The sequence below is a fragment of the Brachyistius frenatus genome, unplaced genomic scaffold, assembly GCF_029030835.1.
Source record: "Brachyistius frenatus isolate BFR_SWC_R1_liver_20210118 unplaced genomic scaffold, ASM2903083v1 Contig_349, whole genome shotgun sequence".
In the NCBI taxonomy this organism is placed as follows: domain Eukaryota; kingdom Metazoa; phylum Chordata; class Actinopteri; family Embiotocidae; genus Brachyistius; species Brachyistius frenatus.
The window spans coordinates 161,784-184,000 of NW_027210948.1; the positions used below are offsets into that span (position 1 = coordinate 161,784).

The 22,217-nt window shown below is 45.9% G+C and overlaps 1 protein-coding gene across 4 annotated transcripts; it reads right to left on the minus strand.

Moving 5' to 3' along the window:
* Window positions 1-871: 871 nt before the first annotated feature.
* Window positions 872-15,835, minus strand: LOC138636049 (far upstream element-binding protein 3-like). 4 transcript variants are annotated; one of them, XM_069723857.1, is made up of 19 exons: window positions 15,539-15,835; window positions 12,414-12,522; window positions 12,277-12,310; window positions 12,043-12,092; window positions 11,166-11,237; window positions 11,030-11,087; window positions 10,652-10,814; window positions 8,308-8,406; window positions 8,073-8,174; window positions 7,893-7,995; window positions 7,452-7,552; window positions 7,112-7,250; window positions 5,788-5,948; window positions 5,601-5,671; window positions 5,163-5,248; window positions 4,880-4,948; window positions 4,640-4,711; window positions 3,889-3,986; window positions 872-3,797 (listed from the first exon to the last, which is right to left on the minus strand). In XM_069723857.1, the coding sequence occupies exons 1-19, from the start codon at window positions 15,626-15,628 to the stop codon at window positions 3,789-3,791; spliced, it is 1,686 nt and encodes a 561-aa protein (XP_069579958.1). In that variant the 5' UTR covers window positions 15,629-15,835; the 3' UTR covers window positions 872-3,788. The 4 variants fall into 4 exon arrangements, with proteins under 4 accessions (XP_069579958.1, XP_069579957.1, XP_069579960.1 ...); XM_069723856.1 differs by having other exon boundaries at window positions 12,043-12,095; window positions 15,539-15,834; XM_069723859.1 differs by lacking the exon at window positions 4,880-4,948 and having other exon boundaries at window positions 15,539-15,833.
* Window positions 15,836-22,217: the final 6,382 nt, after the last annotated feature.

Genomic DNA, 22,217 nt, shown 5'->3' on the forward strand with positions numbered 1-22,217 from the left:
ACAGGACCTGTTGTCTCTGTTTCCATGGAAACAGAATCTACAGAGGAAGAATGTCCAGCCTTATGACTCGTCTTCGTCCGACCAGCTTCATTGATCCCTGGAGGTCAGTAAGTGTGTGTGTGTGTGTGTGTGTGTGTGTGTGTGTGTGTGTGTGTGTGTGTGTGTGATTACAGTAATGTCTTAATAACAGATGACATCACACCATCTGTCGGCGCTCTGGGAACATGAATAAATGATAAACTCCTCGTGTCGGTACATGAAGAGCTGCTCGACCTCGAGTCTCTGCGAGGACCTGAACAAACCAAACGCACTCTGACAACAGCGGGGCACAACCAGCGGCCCGGGGACCAAACCGGCCCCTTCAATGAGAAAAGCTGGGACCTCAGACAGAAGCTGAAGTTTCACTTTTTAGTTCAAATAAAAACTTTTCGTAGAGATAAGAACTAGAAGAATCACGTAAATCACGAGATGGGATTCTTTCAAATTTGGCACAAACATCCACATGGACTCATGAACAGATCAGATTCTGGGGGTCAAAGGTCAACGTGACCTCACATCCCTCCCATTCTCGTGAACATGACACCATAACTGATGCACAGCAGGACAGACGGTGACAATATTTCACCTGTGGTCGGCACTGAGCAGGTGGAGGCGGGGCTTAACCTGGGGGTCGAGGGTCAAACCAAATACTCACATCTTCGTATGTTGGGAGGAAGCCGGAGAAAACAAAGTTCATGTCGGTTACAGATCGAATCGATGAGATTCTGTAAGAAATTAAACGTTGAATATTGAATATGATCCAGATTTCAGCTTCTTGTTCAGATTTAATTTGACTTCCTGTTTGATTATCCAGAGATGAAGACACAACCAGTCAGAAAGAATGAGCCTGTTTATTAGCCCTCATGTTAATCATCATCATCTTCCTCTTCCTCGGCCAGCGACAGTCTCGTGGCGTCGGGTTCATACACAGCTCTAATCTGTCAATAGAATCTAATAGAAAAATCTGCAGGTTACAGTTAGGACGTCTGTCCATTAGAAAAACAACAGAAACCAAGAAACCAAAAGAGCCCCGCCCCCTTCAGGACCGGGGGGGCGGGGCTAGGAAGATCTACGCCGGAGTGGACGGGCGCGTGTCCGGTCCTGGTTCTGGGTTGATGGGGAGGCTCAGTGTGACCCAGCTGGTCCTGACAGTCCAGGACCGGGCACCAGAACTAGAACCAGGACCGGGCCCCGGGTCCAGGACTAGAACCAGGACCGGGCCAGCGTCCACTGCAGCGTTGGTAATAATTCTGGGGGTTTAACCCCTCGACTACGGGACTCCTCGCCTCGGCGCCGCCACGCTAACGAGCGGCGGGACTTCAACACGACTACGGACGTGTTTTCAAATAGCAACAAACCCCGCCCACTTTATTTTACCGTGACGACGTCCGAAGGAGACGGACAGACGAGGAGCGGAGATAGCGACAGTTAGCCTAGCAGTCTTGAGAACAGAACGAGCTTCTCTTTGCAAAATCGGAGACACAAACATGTGAATTAAACAAAATCATTTGAACAAAGAACATTTGAACTGGAGCACCGCCAGACTGGAAGTTTACACAAAACCACATTATCTCATCGACAAACTGAATATTCATACAGATTTAAATAGACCCCTGAACAGGAGGACTCATTATTATTATCGTCATCATCGTCATCATCATCATCATCATCACATACAAGAAGCAGAACCACAAATTTCAATATTCAACTCAACAGCCAGATCTCCTGAAGACGAACCTCTCTGTGGTCCAACACACTCCTGCTGACGCACAACGTAACACACACACACACACACACACACACACACACACACACACACACACACACACACAATATACACACACACACACAGACAGACACACACACACACCACCTTGGGGAAAATACACAACTATGAACGCACACTGATGTCAATGTATGCAAGAGATTGACATCAAGCTAGCATCACCCAGAATTAGCATCACAGCTAACACAGCGCGAGCTAACGAGCAGATGAAGCTGAATTTATGCTTCAACAAAGATTCTTCTAAACATCTGATTTATTATCGGAGCTGCAGATCGACTCAGTTCTTCTTTCAACTTCAACAAAACGCGTTAAACGAGCTAATCAGTAGATACGAAGTCCCGTTGGGTTCAAACAGGAAGAAACAAAAACAAAACAACATTAAATTTGTGCAAGTTTAAAACAGCAACACAACAATAAGTGTTGAAGTGAAATCCAGCCGAGAAACATTCAGCACATCGGAGCACGTTAGCTAATGTTCACGTTGCCATTAGCTCACAAACATTCAGCTAATGCTGCATTCAACAGTTCTTCACAGACGCTAACCGCGTCGCTAGCGACAGTTACATCAGATAAATGGGGCAAATAACATGATGTTGTTTTAAGCAGTTTGTTCGCAGGTCAAATTGGATTCGTTAGCATATTATCGCTAATATTTTGATGTTAAACACCTGCAAAGGTTCTTTGGAGCCATTTAGCCTGTAGTTTGTTGACAGCTAGCTTGTAAAACTTCAGATATCTTAGCGGGAGGAAGTCAAAATATCTCCATGTTGGATTTATCAGGCGAACGTGAATGTTGTTTTGTCCGTCTACCGTCTGCGTTGCCGAGTTAAAACCGGATTCAACGGACAAACAGAAACAGCTCAAGTTTGCACATTCGCGCCGCTAACGCAGTTCAGCTAAGCTAACAAAGTTCAGACATCTTGAGTTTGTACATTCAGCTAGCGGCTAAAAGCTAACAGCTAAAGGACACAGCTGAGGTAAACAAACTATTCTGATAAAACGTTGCTAATAGAATCGATAACTTCATTGTTCAGCTCCTAAAAATTTCTTCCACAAACAAATCGTAGAAACTAAAGTTCCAACAACAAAATATAAAGTTTCACTAAGAAAGCTGTTTGTTTTTTTCCCGCCCTTTCTTTGGCAGGAAAAAAGCCCAAAGTGTCGTCAGCTGGAGGTTGGATCCCGTGAGGACACAAAGTGTTTGACCACAGAGAGATCTGGCTTTAGACAACGCAATAGAAATTGTCATTTATTCATAATTACACCATAAAACCTAAAGAATCACTAAAGGATACAGGAATAAGAACGATCATCAAACCGAAACAAAACAGACGCGTCGTCGCGCCTCAAGATGGCGACCGAACAGGTAAAATGAGAACAAACGGACCCAGCGAACACAGATTTAGTACAAAAAACAGTTTTGTCTCTGACGATAAAACATTTCCATCCGACGCTATTAAAATATTTCTATGCCAAAATAAAAAAAAAGAATAACTGAGAGTCAACACACAATCTGACGCATGCTTTAAAACATTATCATGAACAAAAATAATAACAATAATATCTGATTTTCTTACTCAAGACTGCTAAGCCTCATACCGTTTTCTTATCGGAAAATAAAACTAGACAAAATATAGATTATACTGGATTTTTTTTGTTTTTTGTTCAAAGCCACACTGATACATCTTTAAGTTCAAGTTTGATAAAAAAAACAAAAAGAAAAACCAGGTCTACACGTGTGGAGAGACCCGAGGCTAGTCCAAAAAAATCTGCCCGACAAAATATCAACTTTGTAAGGTTAAAAAACAGAAAGAAAAGAGTTCGTGATTTTTTTCAGTTAATCCTTAGTTTTCTCTACAAAAAAAGGAAGGAGGAAGCGGCAGAGCGTTGCTAGGAAACCCCGATTCGGTTGCCGTCGACGACCATCAGAGGCCTTTTTTTCACCGTTGAGGGGAGGAGCCTCTTAGTGATCCTGAAGAAGACAGGAGACGACATCACAGCTCAGAGACCAATCAGAGGCGCGGTATAGCCGCGGCCGGTGAGCGAGCGGCTTCCTGGTTTACCTGGATCTGGGCGGGGTTCCACAGGTACGGCTGCTGTCTGTAGTACTCTGCTAACGCCGCAGAGTAGTCTGGCACCGAACTCTGCTGGGACGACTGACCTGCACACACAACACGCTCGTTAATACCTCCGTTACCACGACGATATTCAACGTTATGAATCCTCCAGTTCAGGTTCTGTCCGTCACCATCTTTCTAGTTCAGAGCGGTTTGAGCAGGAAGTGACCATATTTGGACGAGCTGGGGGAGGAGCCAGTGGAGGATCTGACTGATCTGATCGGAAACCTGAGGATACTACGTCCCGCCCACCGATAGCTGTAACCTGACTGCACCACAGGCCTGTCAATCAAACAGACACGCCCCCAAAAACAGGTCTTCTTGAATCTTCTTTTCTAATGAATGAGGGATTATTTTCAGATGGACCTCCAGAAAACTAAGAAGAAGGAGTGACTTTAGCTAACAACACCGAGATAACTGATGGACACATTTTATTCACTTTGGATTTGATGAGAGAAGTTGAATGGGAGTCTATGGAGCCGGAGGCTTTTTGGAGCCGACCTCTAGTGGCACTCGCTGGTATTGTAAGCTTTGCAGCTTTTATTGAAGCTTTTATAGATACAGTCTGTGGATACATATTGTTAACTCCTTCCCCCTGATGAGTGGGCGCCTGCGTCTACAGTCTGTTTCCATGGAAACCAGTTGCTCCTGAACTAAAACTACGGTGTGAATCAAACACTTTGTGAGGATGTCGTACTCTGTTTCTTGTAGTAGTCCTCCCAGGCCTTACTGTAGTCTGTCATCAAGCTCTGAGGTTGGTTCTGCTGACCTGCACACGCACACAAACACACACACAAAGAGACAAACACAGAAAGATCAGTATCTAAAACACCACTCAGACCTCGTGTTCCTGTTTGAATTAAAAATTTCCCTCAAATATAAACCTGCTCTGAGGTGTGTGTGTTGTCTAGATGTGTGTGTCTCTGTGTGGACTTGCCTAGCTTCTTATAGTACTGCTCCCATGCTTTAGAGTAGTCCATCTGTCCTGTCTGAGCCATACTGTGACCTACACACACACACACACACACACACACACACACACACACACACACACACACACACACACAGAGAGAGAGTCTGAACGGCTGGACTCAGGACATGCAGTGTCTGTGTGTAGGTCCACAGTGTCTGTGTGTGTGTAGGTCCACAGTGTGTGTGTGTGTGTGTGTGTGTGTGTGTGTGTGTGTGTGTGTGTGTGTGTGTGTGTGTGTGTGTGTTACCGGGGTCCTGTCCTCCCGGGTTCTGCCAGCTGGTCTGGTAGGTGTTGCCCCAGACTCCGGTCAGGAAGGTCTGTCCGCTGCCGCAGCTGCAACACATACACACGTTCCTGACGTGTTCTTGACGTGTCATAAACGTCACGCTGATTTTAACACAACAACAGCCGCTCTGTCCAATCAGCAGCAGGCTGACGCTGTGTTCAAGTCATCACCAGAGATACAGTAAAAACCAGCACTCAGATTAACAAGAACTACAAACATGGCCGCCTTAATAGATTATTAATCATCTCTGTCAGCGTCTCATCAACCAATCAGATGAGAGTTCTCTGGTGGAACGTGAGCAGGAAGTTGTTTCACCCGAAACTCGTCAGGTGACAGAAATAACTCAGCGTACGGACATGTGCAGACGGAACAGACTGAAAACACGAAGAGGAAACGTACTTCTGGTGAGCAGCAGGACCCTGGGTGAACGGACTGAAGCCGAACCCGCCGTTACTCATGATCCCAGAACCCTGCAGGGAGACAGGAAGTGGAACTCAGTCAGGTCACCTTCATCATCATCATCATCACGTTAACGAGACGACGCGAGTCAGTCTGACGGTCGGTGAGGTGCGTTCATTTTGCGTACCCCGATCTTGTCGTCTATGAGCTGGCGGGCGAGATCCATCTGCTGGGCGGTGCCTCGGATGGTGAAGACCCGAGTGTTGGGGTCGGTGGAGGGGGGCGGGTTCCTCTGCAGCTCCACGTGAGCTCCAGACTGCTGGTTAATACTCTTAATGGTTTCTCCACCTGCACAAAGACACACATACACTGATGTAGGCTGGGACAGGAAGCTGAGGGCACGATGTGGAAACAGGAAGTGACCATATTTGGACGAGCTGGGGGAGGAGCCAGCGGTGGATCTGACCGATCTGATCGGAAACCTGACGATACTACGTCCCGCCCACCGATAGCTGTAACCTGACTGCACCACAGGCCTGTCAATCAAACAGACACGCCCCCAAAAACAGGTCTTCTTGAATCTTCTTTTCTAATGAATGAGGGATTATTTTCAGATGGACCTCCAGAAAACTAATAAATGCAACGTATCTAACTGTCTTAACTTCACTTTAGACGGGTCAGCCATCTTAGTTTACATTCTGTGGTTTCTACAGTCGCCGTGGAGACGAGAGGCAGCAGATCTAAATCTTTAGATTTTAAAATGGAGGTTTGGTTGAAGATGAATCTGAACACAAGTCAACGTAAAGTGTTCTGAAGTGCGTGTTGTGCAAACAGCAACATTCATGCTGCTGAATAGACCATCACTTACTTTTACACACACACACACACACACACACACACACACACACACACACACACACACATACAAACAAACAAGCCATATGGGGTCCAAACACAACGTACTTGACATTTTTTTTTTTCCATGGCTTTTATTTTGGAAGCTGCTGCTCAACCCTCTTGACCTCCAACACACACACACACACACACACACACACACACACACACACACACACACACACACACACACACACACGCACGCACACGCACACACACACACACACACGCACACGCACACAGAAGGGCTAAGAGGTTTTTAGAGTGAACGGTCTGATTCCTCCTAAAGAGTCTGTCAGGTTTTGTTGTTTGCTATTGATTTATTAATACTTTTGAGCGTCCTCTGTCACTCCTGATGAATCTGAAGCTGCAGTCTGATCACTTTACATTCAAAACATATTGTTCAGACAATGAACCAACGCATGACAAAAAGTTTGTTTGTAATTAAACAAAATAAAGTTACATGTTTGAGACAATAAAAGATTCTTGCAAAAACTTCTCATGTCATAAAAACAAGATGAAGTAAAAACCATGTGGACTTTTAATTTGAAACACATACAGGTGTGAACTACTTTTAACCTGGATTATACAGGTGTAAACAGACCGTCGTCTCTTACCTTTGCCGATGACAAGGCCACACTTGTCCGCAGGGATGGTGTAGGTCACTTCCTGTAGAGGACCAGGAGAGCCCATCGTCCAATCACCACGACCTCTGACCCGCCCGCTCCGCAGGGCCGAGCCGAAACCATCGCGCTCCTACGGGGACAGAAAAAAAGACTGGGTTAGACCCGAGAGAGTGGACACGTCTGTCAACGGACAAACTCCACTTTAGCAGACATCCATGCAGTGTGTGAACTCATTACCTGCACGAAGGTCCCCACAAAGACAGAGAGAGCGCGCGCGCGCATGTGTGTGTGTGTGTGTGTGTGTGTGTGTGTGTGAGAGCAGGTGCGTTACCTGTGCAGTCTGGATGAGCTCGTTGATGAGGTGGACAGCGTGCTGACAACGGTCTGCCTGGCCCATCACCATGGCAACACGCTCAGGACTGATGCCATCATCTGCACATCCAGAAAGGTCAGAGGTCAAACCAGAGGGTCTCTGATGTAATATGAATTATACTGATGTAAACAGGATAGTTTCATCTGGTTTATACTGGTATAAACAGACTAGTTTCATCTGGTATAAACAGACTAGTTTAATCTGGTATAAACAGACTAGTTTAATCTGGTTTATACTGGTATAAACAGACTAGTTTCATCTGGTATAAACAGACTAGTTTAATCTGGTATAAACAGACTAGTTTAATCTGGTTTATACTGGTATAAACAGACTAGTGTTAAACTGGATTACAGGTGTTATCAGACTAGTTGAACCTGGATTCCAATGACGTAAAGAGACCTGATTTAAACTGAATTCGGACTCCAGCATCGTTCTGGATCTTCTTGATCATCTCTCCGTTTCTGCCGATCACGATGCCGACAGCAAACCTGGGAACCGGAACCTGAAGACAGACGAAGATCCGACATGAACGTGTCATCCGACACTGATCTGAGGTGCGTTTGTTTTCACGATTCTTACGTCCAGGCTGGTTCCTCCCAGTCTGCCGCTGAAGTCGTTGCGTCCCGACCTGAAGTCTCCGTCCTTCTCCCGGATCACCTCCAGCACCAACTCCCTCGCCGCCTGGAGGAGGAAACCGGTCCAGAATCAGACTCAGCCTGACAGAGGTTTGAGTTTAAACTCTTCTATCTAACATTTACATAGTTTGAGCATCGAGCGGATGTCCTAGACCGATGAGAGTTACAGGTGAGGTTACCTGGACTTTGTACGGGTCTCCAGAGATGCGGAGAGGTTTGTCGGCTCCGGTTGGCATCGGACCGTCCTGGATCATCATCATCTTCACCCCAGCTCGCTCCTTCAACACCACAAACACATCCAGACACAGTGAGGAACCGTAACCTGGTCTAGAACCTCACAGACCTTCATCTGAGTTCAAATGTTCTCCCTAATATAGAGCCTGAGACTTGACATAGAGCCCTTAACCTGAGCAAGAACCTTCTCGCATGCCCTAGAACTTCCTACCAGACCAGAACGTTCTGCCTGACCTGATCGGAGTTAAAACTTTCCAAATCTAGATCCTGGACTTCACCTAGAATCCTCAACATGACCAAGAAATTCTCATCTGATCTAAAACCTTTTTCACCTGACCTGAAATCTCCTGTCTGACCTTGAACGTCATACCTGATCTGGAACCAGGCCAGAACCTTTACCTTGGCTAAAACCGTCCGCCTAATCTAGAACCATAAACGAGACCTCCCACCTGATCTAGAACCTTAAACGGGACCTCCCACCTGATCTAGAACCATAAACGAGACCTCCCACCTGATCTAGAACCGTAAACGAGACCTCCCACCTGATCTAGAACCGTAAACGAGACCTCCCACCTGATCTAGAACCGTAAACGAGACCTCCCACCTGATCTAGAACCTTAAACGAGACCTCCCACCTGATCCAGAACCTTAAACGAGACCTCCCACCTGATCCAGAACCTTAAACGTGACCTCCCACCTGATCCCGAACCTCTAACGAGACCTCCCACCTGATCCCGAACCTCTAACGAGACCTCCCACCTGATCTCGAACCTCAAACGAGACCTCCCACTTGATCTAGAACCTTAAACGAGACCTCCCACCTGATCTAGAACCTTAAACGAGACCTCCCACCTGATCCAGAACCTCTAACGAGACCTCCCACCTGATCCAGAACCTTAAACGTGACCTCCCACCTGATCCCGAACCTCTAACGAGACCTCCCACCTGATCTCGAACCGTAAACGAGACCTCCCACCTGATCCCGAACCTCTAACGAGACCTCCCACCTGATCTCGAACCTCAAACGAGACCTCCCACTTGATCTAGAACCTTAAACGAGACCTCCCACCTGATCTAGAACTGTAAACGAGACCTCCCACCTGATCTCGAACCTCAAACGAGACCTCCCACTTGATCTAGAACCTTAAACGAGACCTCCCACTTGATCTAGAACCTTAAACGGGACCTCCCACCTGATCTAGAACCTTAAACGAGACCTCCCACCTGATCTCGAACTAGATAGTCTGGAAAAGGTGGTGGAGAGGAGGACGCTGAACAAACTATTGTCCATCTTGGATAATCCTGTCCACCCTCTCAACCACCTGCTGCAGGGACAGAGGAGCACTTTCTCTAAAAGATTCCTCCAGCTCCGCTGTCACAAGGACAGATACAGGAGATCATTCCTGCCCACTGCCATAAGACTTTACAATAACTCACCTCTGGCAAAATCCATCACAGTACAAAAACACTGTTGACTGTGTTTCTTGGTTGATTGTATATTATATATATAGATATATACTGTACTGTATGTATATATATATACATATATATATATATATGTTGACTGTGTTTATTGGTTTGTTGTACTGTATATAATATATATAGATATATAATGTATTGTATATATACTGTATATACTGTGCATTTTATATTTTATACTGCTATTTAATTTTATCGCTTTTCTATTATTTTATTCTATTGTTTCTATTATTGCTTCTGTATGTATGCTGCTGTGGCGAAAAATTTTCCCCTCGGGGATTAATAAAGTGTATATACCTACCTACCTACCTACCTACCTACCGAGACCTCCCACCTGATCTCGAACCTTTAACGAGACCTCCCACCTGATCCAGAACCTTAAATGAGACCTCCCACCTGATCCAGAACCTCTAACGAGACCTCCCACCTGATCTCGAACCTCAAACGAGACCTCCCACCTGATCTCGAACCTTAAACGAGACCTCCCACCTGATCTAGAACCTTTAACGAGACCTCCCACCTGATCTAGAACCTTAAACGAGACCTCCCACCTGATCTAGAACCTTTAACGTGACCTCCCACCGGATCTAGACCCTTAAACGAGACCTCCCACCTGATCCAGAACCTTAAACGAGACCTCCCACCTGATCCAGAACCTTAAACGAGACCTCCCACCTGATCCAGAACCTTTAACGAGACCTCCCACCTGATCCAGAACCTTTAACGTGACCTCCCACCTGATCTAGAACCTTTAACGACGTGACCTCCCACCTGATCTAGAACCTTTAACGACCTCGCCGGTCTCTCTACCTGCAGCTGTTTGATGGTATCTCCTCCTCGGCCAATCACCAGCCCAACCTTGCTGGCTGGGATCAGCATCTCCTGCACCGAGGCGCCGCCCTCTCCGTCGCCATGGAAACCTGGACCGTTTCTACAGCGATCCACGATCTGGATCAGCAACCGCTTCGCCTGCCTGAAAAAAACAAAACACCCAGAAAGGAAGTTTAGCAGCAGATTATTTCCATCATTGATTATTGATTTGTCAAACAGCTGCATGGCGCTGCTGTCTGAGCCAATCAGCAGACTTTAAGGAGGTGAAACACCAAATGAATCCTCAACATGTTTTACACACTCAGACAATGAATTCACTACATCTGTCGAATACATGTGGAGCAGAGAAAAACTCACTCGATGCTCTCCGGAGTTCCGGTCAGAGAACACGGCCGCTCCATCAGACCACCGCTGTCTGAAAACATAAACAACACGTTGGACAACCGACAACCTGAAGACGTCCCAGGAGATCTGCATCTGCAGGAAGACTCACCGGCAGCAATCTGGATCTTACAGCCCGACTCCAGCTGGATCCTGGTGATCTGTTCCCCTCCTCTGCCAATAACTAGAGGAGGAGAAGGAGGAGAAGAGGGTTGGGGGGCAGAGACATTCAGAGAACAACCTGTCGACATGTTTCTACAGAACCAGAACAACCTGGATCAGAGTGTCTGGAGCTCCACATTCATGTTGGGATTTTATTTCACCGAGAAATAAGGTTCTACCGCAGATTAAAGGTTCCACTGTAGGCGAAAAGTTCTTCCGCAGATTAAAGGTTCCACAGCAGACGAAAGGGTCTACCGCAGATTAAAGGTTCCACCGCAGATGAAGGGTTCTACCGCAGATTAAAGGTTCCACCGTAGGTGAAAAGTTCTTCCGCAGATTAAAGGTTCTACCGCAGATTACAGGTTTCACCGCAGACGAAGGGTTATACCGCAGATTAAAGGTTCCACCGCAGATTAATGGTTCCACTGCAGACGAAAGGTTCCACCGCAGATTAAAGGTTCCACCGTAGACGAAAGGTTCCACCACAGACTAAAGGGTCCACCGCAGACGAAAGGTTCCACCGCAGATTAAAGGTTCCACCGCAGACAAAGGGTTATGCCGCAGATTAAAAGGTTCCACCGCAGATTAAAGGTTCCACCGCAACTGCAGATTAAAAGGTTCCACCGCAGACGAAAGGTTCTGACTATCAATTTAGAAGAACATGAGAAGGTAAAACTGGTTGCGGTTTAAGGGTTTTGGTTTGGGACAAAGATGAAGAGGAGGGAACATTAATCAGAACCGACAGTCAGACTGGACCTCTCTGATTGGACGGAGCTGTCAGACACCTGAGCAGCAGGATGGACTGAGAGGTCAGAGGTCATACTCACTGAAGCCCACCATCCTGTCTGGGACCTTGTAATCCTCTGTGATGACCCTGCTGCTGCAACACACACACACACACACACACACACACACACACACACACACACACACACACACACACACACACACACACACACAGTCAACAGTCACGCGCGTGTGTGTGTGTGTGTGTGTGTGTGTGTGTGTGTGTGTGTGTGTGTGTGTGTGTGTGTGTGTGTGTGATCAATATGAAGTGGTACCTTTGATGCCCCATGGCTGCTAGCTGGTTACCTACTGGGAGACGGAGACAAACAGGAGACGTGAAATATTAGAAACAGAGTCTGAAGAGTTCCGGTGAGGTCAAAGGTCAAACATGGGGACATCCGATCATCCTCACCTCCGTCCTCTCCTGGTCGTTTCTGTCCCGGGTAGTACAGCGAGGGCTCCACGCTTCCTGACGAGCTGTTGAGGTGGGACATGCTGTCTCCGCCGATCTTTCCCACCATCTGAGACACAGGAGACACAGCTGGACGTGAGGACAGAGAGACAGACTACAGGACAGACAGACAGACAGTTCAGGACAGAGAGACAGTTCAGGACAAAGAAACAGACTACAGGACAGAGAGACAGACAGTTCAGGACAGACAGACAGACAGACTACAGGACAGAGACAGACTACAGGACAGAGAGACATACTACAGGACAGAGAGACAGACAGTTCAGGGCAGAGAGACAGACAGTTCAGAGACAGACAGAGAGACAGACAGACTACAGGACAGAGACAGACAGTTCAGGACAGAGAGACAGACAGTTCAGGACAGAGAGACAGACATACTACAGGACAGAGAGACATACTACAGGACAGAGACATACTACAGGACAGACAGACAGACTACAGGACAGAGACAGACTACAGGACAGACAGACAGACAGACAGACAGACTACAGGACCAGAGACAGACTACAGGACAGAGAGACTACAGGACAGACAGACAGACTACAGGACAGAGACAGACTACAGGACAGACAGACAGAGTACAGGACAGACAGAATGGAGACAGAATAAAAGACGGACGATCTGGTGAAGTCGGTCTCGGCCACGATGTCCTGGGTTTAGACGTCAACACGTTTAAAATGACATCCGTCCTCGTCGAGACGACAGGTCAAAGGTCACGGGCCTAAATTAAATTTCAGATCAAGTCCAATGAGTCCGAAGTCGTAACGATGTTTAAATGTAGAAACAAATAGGAAGTTATTACGGGAATAATAAAGACTTCCTGTTTGGTTCCAGATGAAGCAACGCGTCTCAGGATGGATATTTAACGTAACATCGGTTCTCTGATGTTTCCGAGATTCTTCGTTTGGGCCGCAGACTTCAGTAAAATTTGAATTGTGTGATATAATAATTACGATTATTTGTCTTTTTCTACAAATTTTTCATTTTCATTTGTTTATTGAACGCTAGAACGTATTAAAAGAAAAACAGCAGATACGACATAAATAAGTGTAACTATATGAAGAAATTAGTGACACTGACAGGTACCGATAATGAAAATAAACATTGTTCTGTTCACGTTAAATTAAACCACAGAAGAAGTCAAACCTGAGACAACGTAGAAACACGGAAAACCCGACGTTTCCGTTTCATCCAGCTGTTTTCATTCAGGCCGACGAAACAACTTTTTAACGATGTTAAAATAACTGCAACGTTCGCTCACGTACTTTACAGCTGCGACATCTTTACGAGTGTTTGTGCGATTTATTTCTACATAAATTAAAAGGTCCCATACTGAATAAACTCAGATTTATTTTCTGATTATAAATCATGTGGAGGTGATAGAGACGGAGTCCACAGAGAAATAAACAGCAACTGAGCTGTTTGGACTTCCTGTAAATTTGTGATGTCACAGACTTGCGGTGATATCATCGCTCCACCATCAACATGGCGGCTCACCGTCCAAATCACAGAGTTCATTCTGTCGTGGAACCAACAAGCTACGAGAACACCCGTGATTGGTCGGGACGCGTGTCACTCGGCAAATAACCAGCCTATCAGAAGAGAGGGTCGCCTTAAAGACACAGACAGGAAGCAGCCTGTCGGAGCGCTGTCAAACCGTCCGACAGGATTTCACTTCTTATAGACTGAAAATAAAACACGTGAAAAGTTTAAAACAAATTTAAACATTATCGACGTTTCAGAGACCTGAATGTACCCGTGTGCGATGACATCACATCTGTGGAGGCGGAGCTAAATGAATTAATTGAAAGTTAATAAACTGATTATAATTCACAGCTCGGCAGCTGAAGGCTTAGTTGGAAACATCGAACTGACCGACGAGGTTTCTAACACCAGCAGACGAAAGTTATTTAATGAGACAACTAACTAGTCTGGTTAACTAGTCCGTTGAACTGGTTAGTTAACTGGTCCGTTAACTGGTCAGTTAACTGGTTAGTTCAGGGCACCTGCAGGTTTCTGGAGTTTTCACTCCGTTAGCGTCCGGCAGGTATTTTCACGTAATTTCTGGACAACTATCACGACAATGTGTATTTATGGTTTTTAAAGATGCACCTCCTGCTGTCAGAATAAAAATCACTGACCGGAGGTGAAGTGGAGGAGGAGTGGGAGGAGGAGGAGGAAGAGGACGACAGGTGACTGCTTGGTTAAAATGCTGCTCTGAGGGATTTCCACAGGGCAGATCTACCTGAACAGGTGGATCACATGCAGACAGGCCTGAGTGTCTATAGGAGGCAGAGCACCTCCTCCTCCTCCTCCTCCTCCTGTATGTGGCTCTGAGGCTGTTGCATAACAGCAGCCTAGTTTCTAACCAACTTACAGTAAACAGCAGCCTATAAGGGAGGGGGTGGGGGAGGGGGGTGGGGGTTAGTGACTCTCATTAACTGTTGAACACCGTACAAACTACCCCACCCCCTCCTCCCCCTCCCCCACCTCCTCCCCCTCCTCGCCCGGTCGGTCGTCCCCGGGTCACGGGGCGGTCGAAGCGGCTCTCCTCCGTCCCTCTGCCCGGCGGCTCCAACAGGTTGCCCCGCTGCCTCAGTGACACGTGTGGCCAAACTTCTGTCCCGCTCCCCCCCCCCCTCCTCCTCCTCCTCCCCCCCCCCCCCGGTGACAGCTCCTCAAACTCCTCTAAACTCTGTCAGCCGGACAAAGTGCGCAAAAACCGGCCACAAGTCCGGAGCTAGTTAGCATGCTACAGTGTGTGTGTGACCGTGTGTGTGTGTGAGTGTGTGTGTGTGTGTGTGTGTGTGTGTGTGTGTGTGTGTGTGTGTGTGTGTGTGTGTGTGTGTGTGTGTGTGTGTGTGTGTGTGTGTGTGTGTGTGTGTGTGTGTGTGTGTGTGTGTGTGTGTGTGTGTGTGTGTGTGTGTGTGTGTGTGTGTGTGTGTGTGTGTATAAGTTCGAAGCAGCACAACACGAGCGAATTCTTATAAAAGTGCTTTGGCTCGATTCAAACGACCCGGTTCGGCCCGGAGCGGCCCGGGGCGGAGCCCCGGCGGAGTTGTTACCTGTCGGGCCCTCTGCAACACGTCGGCCAGGCCGTCGGGCTTCAGCCCCGGCTGGTTCATGGAGGCCTGTCCCTGCACCAGCTCCGCCATCACAGCTCTCCTAACTCGCTAGCCGCTAGCCGTTAGCTTGTTAGCCGGATTAGCTCCGCGCTGCTAACTGTGCTTGAAGCTTTGCCGTCAGAGAGCGACGGAAGCACGAGAGGGTTCACTCTGACGTGCTTTTCAGGGGACGGAGGAGGAAGTCGGAGCAGGACGACTCCAACGAGGAGGCCCCGGTGAACCCTGGGAAATAAACAGGGAGGTCAACGTGAAGCGACGAGAGTCCAGCGGTGTGGACGGAAGTCCCGAAAACACGAAGAACAAATGTCCCTCAACTAAAGACAGAACAACAGCTGGATGAAACCGTGAAGTCTGAAGCTGGTTAACATTAACAAAACAGTACATCAATAAAGTCACGAAATAAAAACAAACATCATTCTTGGATTGTTTGCACTTTAATAAAAACATTTTTTTTTTTTTAAACCCGGAACACTTGCTTGTTCATTGAGATTATAAATTTCTAACCGAGTGTGTCACCGTGTTTTATAGAGGATCTCTGCGACTGCTCAGCTGTTGGCAACTCGCTGCTTCTGTTTCCGCTTCCGCGTCGAGTCACGTGTTGTGGAGCCAGCTCCACAGGTGGAGCGCGTACAGAAGTTTGAGCAGACGAAGAAGAAAATGATGATGATGATGATGATGATGATGATGAAGAAGAAGTAGAGCGGATGTCAGATCAGTGATCAGCTGCTGATCTGATCCACGGTTCTTTCCCGTGTTTTGTGTGTCAGTGACCTCTGACCTTTGACCTCTGTGGGTTTGGCTCCGTGAAAAGGACGTCAGGCTACAAATTGAGAATTATTTTCTTCATCTGTCAATCCGGTTGTTTGATTGACAGGTCGATTTTGTCGAGTGGCATCCAGGTACCGCTGACCTGAGAGTTAGTAGGTGTGTTTGTAATCAGCTGATTAAAGATCAAACTTTATTGTTCCGATAAAAAGTGACAAACAGAAATCCGATATTAAAAAGAAATTTAAAAAAAAACAATCAACTGTATCTACTAAAATCTAAACTAATTAAATATAATCAAATTAAATATAAAATAATCTAAAAGTGGCAGGTTACCACAAAGTCCTGCATTTAAAAAATCCCGCTGCAGTAAAAGTACACAAGTTTTATCAGGTGCATTTACCCTTCAAAATAAAAGTTCTGCAGCTCAGACTGAAACACTGTATTTAATTGATTCTGATGCATCAAAAATCTGTTTTAACTAGTTTACATACAGTTTGGTTCAGTGGTTCCCAAACTCAGGGTCGGGCCCCTCTGGAGGGCCACCGGATCAACCTGTGGGGTCGTGAAATAATCAATAAAAAACAAAAAAAGAGACATTTTTCACAGACACATCACAGACTGTTATAATCCAAAAAAGATATTTCACTTTACACTTAAAATATGGAAAATATATATATATATATATATATATATATATATTTTTAATAAAACAAAAGTGGCATCGTGAACAAACTGGTATTTAAAGGCTTAAAACTGATGTTAAAATCATATTCAATATATGATTTTAAAACCGTTTTTCTGATGTAGATGTTTTCTTTTTAACAAATAACAATCAGTTTGGGTCACCGGGAGGGTCCAGAGGTCTGATCGGCTCGGTTCTCCTGAAATTCGACTCCACGTGCTCCGACCTTAACATGGAGACTTGCCCATGACCCCGTGACCTCGCCGTGACCTCTACTGATCCACCACACTGCAGCAGCACACACCTGGCAGGTGGTGTCAGGTGATCAGAGGGTTCAGCTCATTAAAATGTCTTCAAGTCCAACAAAGAGCAAACAAAAACAGTCAGGAGTAAAAAAAAAACTCTGTTAGACCAATGAGAAATCAAAATAAAAGCATAAAGTCAATAAAAATAAAGTTTCACTGGTGCAGGTTGTAAAAAATACAAAAAAACAACTACTGCACATGCTCATTAGTGTTCCCTCTTTAGCCCCGCCCACAGGTTCCTGTCACTCCTTCTTCTTAGTTTTCTGGAGGTCCATCTGAAAATAATCCCTCATTCATTAGAAAAGAAGATTCAAGAAGACCTGTTTTTGGGGGCGTGTCTGTTTGATTGACAGGCCTGTGGTGCAGTCAGGTTACAGCTATCGGTGGGCGGGACGTAGTATCGTCAGGTTTCCGATCAGATCGGTCAGATCCACCGCTGGCTCCTCCCCCAGCTCGTCCAAATATGGTCACTTCCTGCTCAAACCGCTCCAAACTAACAAGATGGTGACGGACAGAATCTGAACTGGAGGATTCATAACGTTCACAAACCAACGATGACATCACCGATGGTTGATGACATCACTGATGGATGATGACATCACTGATGGTTGATGACATCACTGATGGTTCAAGACATCACTGATGGTTGATGATTGACACCTCTGAATCTGAAACCGGCATGAATCAAACGTTCTCGACAGAAACAGAAATTTTAACTGACGTCTGTTACAATAGACGATTTTTTTGTTTTTGAGCTCAGCAGTATCATCTCTGAGCTCAGTCTGTGTGTGTGTGTGTGTGTGTTTGTTTTACTGACGTTGTGGGGACTCCAGTCGTTAAATCATCCAAATTGTGGGTGAAGATTTTTCAGTGAGGTCACGTTTAGTCTGCAGGAAATGAATGTAAGTCAGTGTGATATCCTCTGTGTGTGTGTGTGTGTGTGTGTGTGTGTATTATTTGTGTGCATGAAGAGCTCACTGGAGTGGAAAATGATGGCTTGCGAAGAGGCTGTTGTTGGACGTCAACAGGAAACACTAACAGCCTTAAGTGGCATTAAGAGTGTGTGTGTGTGTGTGTGTGTGTGTGTGTGTGTGTGTGTGTGTGTGTGTGTGTGTGTGTGTGTGTGTGTGTGTGTGTGTGTGTGTGTGTGTGTGTGTGTTGCTAATAATGGGGCTCCTGTTGGACCATATGGGGCTTTTCTCTCTCACATTAAAACAATTTAATAGAAAGTATAGAAGTGTGTTCACCTGAATGTGTATCTTTCTGAGGTCCTGTTTGAGTTCTGTGAGGACTTTGAATGCAAAAAAAAATAAAAAATTCTTGACTTTTAAGTTTTCTTTCCAGTGAACCATTAAAATTTGATTTAAAAAAAATACTTTTTTTTAATTACAAACAGCAGATTTTTTCACAAATCGGTAATAAATCTGAGAGCTGCGTTACATCCAACAATCAGCATCCATCAGTGAGGTCATCGTTGGTTTGTGAACGTTTTGAAGTCTCCAGTTCAGATTCTGTCCGTCACCATCTTGATAGTTCGGAGCGGTTTGGAGCAGGAAGTGACCATATTTGGACGAGCTGGGGGAGGAGCCAGCAGTGGATCTGACCGATCTGATCGGAAACCTGACGATACTACGTCCCGCCCACCGATAGCTGTAACCTGACTGCACCACAGGCCTGTCAATCAAACAGACACGCCCCCAAAAACAGGTCTTCTTGAATCTTCTTTTCTAATGAATGAGGGATTATTTTCAGATGGACCTCCAGAAAACTAAGAAGAAGGAGTGACTTTAGCTAACAACACCGAGATAACTGATGGACACATTTTATTCACTTTGGATTTGATGAGAGAAGTTGAATGGGAGTCTATGGAGCCGGAGGCTTTTTGGAGCCGACCTCTAGTGGCACTCGCTGGTATTGCAGCTGAAGACACTTCTGGATCGGAACCATTTTACAGACCTGAAGCTACGAACTCTTTTAAATTCAGTCTGTGGTTTCATCAGAACGTCTCCTGGTTCTCCAGATGTGGTATTGGTGTCGATAAAAGTGATGATGATGATTGTGCTTCATCTCTCTCCTCATTATCTGCAGCAGAGTACCTGAGGTCGGACCAATCGACTGCTCCTCCATCTCCGTATCGACGTCTCTGCACCGGGCAGGACCAGCGATATGATGTTATTACTGGCAGAACCGAGAAGGAGCTGTGAGACACGACCCGGTTCAATAGTGCTGAAAAAAGAAAAACAGAAATTATCCACATGATTAGACCACAAACGTGTCGCAGCTCTCAGACAGACGAGTCTTCACATCACGGACCATTTCACTCTAATACATGTCCCCCCTCCCACATCCCCACTCACACACCTCTCTGCCCCCCGCTGGGCTCTGCAATAAGATGCATCGACTCACTGCCTGAGCTGACGACCAAAAGTATGTGGACCCCTCAAAATGTGGAGAGAATCAGCGCCTGGTGACCAACAGAGTTTTATTTTACATACATGTAATAATAATATAATAGTAATCAGTTTATTCTGTAGATATTTATTGAAAATCTTGTCATAATTATTATGTAAATTATGACTTATGGCCACAAACGTGTTTTGTGAGGTCACAGTGACCTGTGACCTCCAAATTGCACTCACTGCATCGTTGAGTCCAAGTGAACACGTGTGACAAATTTTGAGAAATTCCCTGTCGGCGTTCTTGAGATATCATGTTCACAAAAATGGCTGTGACCTCTGACCTTTCACCACCAAACTCTAATCACTTCACCATTGAGGCCAAGTGAACATAAGTGCCAAATTGGAAGGCATTCCCTCTTTGCGTTCGCTAGATATCGTTTTCACAAGCATGAGTCGATGTGAGGTGACCTTGACCATAGACCCCCAAAATCGTATCAGTTCATCCTAGAGTCCAAGTGAATGTTTGTACCAAATTTGAAGAGCGTTCCTCAAGGTGGTCCTGAGATATTCTGTTCTCGAGGATGAAATGGGTGTATAAGGATGTTGGCGAAGTCATATTTACCTTGACCTTTCACCTTTGATTACCTAAATCTACTCATCCTTGAGTCCAAGTGAACGTTTGTGCCAAATCGAAGAAGGTCCCTTCTGGCATTCCTGAATATCGTATAAGTGACAATGACCGTGACCATGTTCATGTGAAAGTGTCGAATTGGGGTCATGGTGACCTTCACCCTTGACCTTTGCCTCCCAAATTCTAATCTAGTCAACATTGGTACCAAGTGAATGTTTTTACCAAGTTTGAAGACGTTTCTCTGAGTAATTCTTTAAATATTGCGTTCATGAGAACAGTACAGACAGATGAGGGGGACATGAGGTCACAGTGACCTTGACCTTTGACTTTCGACCACCAATCAGTTGTAATCAGTTCATCGTGGAAGCCGAGTGAACGACCGTCTCATTTGAAGAAATTCCATCCAAGTATTCCTGAGATATCACGTTAACGTGAATGTGTCGAATTTTGGGACACGGTGACCTTCAACTTTGATCTTTGCCCCCCAAATTCTAATCAGTTCATCCTTGGCACCAAGTGAATGTTTTTGCCGAGTTTGACAAAATTATCTAAAGTCGTTCCTGAGATATGACGAGAACGGGACGGAGAACCTGGAAACGTTTCTGCTCCGGCTGCGACTATCACCTGGAAACAAAAACACAGAACCACAGAAACTCAGAAGCACGTTCCACCGCTGAGAACACTTCAGACTGATGAAGAGAAGGAGCGTGAAGGCGGCGCTCAGGCGTCCACGTCAGCAGAGTGATGGCGGCGAGCGGAGGGCGGCGGTTAGACGGACGGACAGACAGATGATCAGAGGTTTGAGCCGGTATTACTGCAGCCTGCTGCTTTTAGACGACTCATTACCGCGACCTCCTGCCGACTCCATCCATTACACATTACACAGACAGGCCGACGCCCACTCAGCCCGACGCACGCACACCTTCCTCCTCCAGCTCACACACACACACACACACACACACACACACACACACACACACACACACACACACACACACACACACACACACACACACACACACACACACACACACACACACAAAGGCTGGCGCTGCAGCGGTGAAGGAATTTATCAGAAAGTAGATCAAATATTTGAACCTCCTCTTCATGGAAACTGCTTACGGCCAAGTTTAAATTCAGTTTTAATAACCTGGAAAATGTTTTTATTTCATCAGATCTTCATCGTAACTAGATTTATTCACGATGTTGTGTTTTTTCTGTTGTGTCTTGTGTGTGTTGCGTGAAATAGACACGCTTTGGGCTGTCAAGGCGTGAAAGTTACACATTTTGTAAGCGTGTTTAATTCCTACATTTTCATCGATATAAACGTCTATAGTAACTTGTGTTTATGAAGTTAACGGTATAAGTGCTGTTAGATATCAGTTCTCCGATCAAAAGCAGCTGCAGGAAATAAATCTGGATGCTGGGAAAGAGATGTGGGATAAAACCAGATAAAAGAGAAAACATTCACAGGACAGATCTTTGCTGCTGCAGTGGTTGTTGTTGTTGTTGTTGTTGTTGTTGTTGTCGTCGTCTGTGTGACTCCATCTCGCCTCGCAGCAGCAGCAGATTGAAACTTGGAGCTGATGTGAGTTTTTCTCAGCAGGAGGTAAAAAGGACTTTACTGCACTTTATCATCACTTAGACACACAGGAGGGAGAAATCAGGCTGTTTGTATTCAGATACACAGGACTCCTCTTCATCACCTCATCCTCTTCATCATCACCTCCTCTTCCTCCTCTTTCCTGTCTTCGTCCTACGTTTTATGTCCTCCCTCTTTGTCATCTACTCGGCTGACAAACAGCCATGCAAGAGCTGACTACATCTAAAATTG

Excerpts from the sequence above, each read along its gene's own strand:
- LOC138636049 (XM_069723856.1), bottom strand. The coding sequence starts at position 15,628 with ATGGCGGAGCTGGTGCAGGGACAGGCCTCCATGAACCAGCCGGGGCTG. Across the intron at positions 11,088-11,165 it reads TAAGATCCAGATTGCTGCCG|ACAGCGGTGGTCTGATGGAG; the intron begins GTGAGTCTTCCT and ends TTATGTTTTCAG. Across the intron at positions 5,249-5,600 it reads GGTCCTGCTGCTCACCAGAA|CTGCGGCAGCGGACAGACCT; the intron begins GTACGTTTCCTC and ends TATGTGTTGCAG.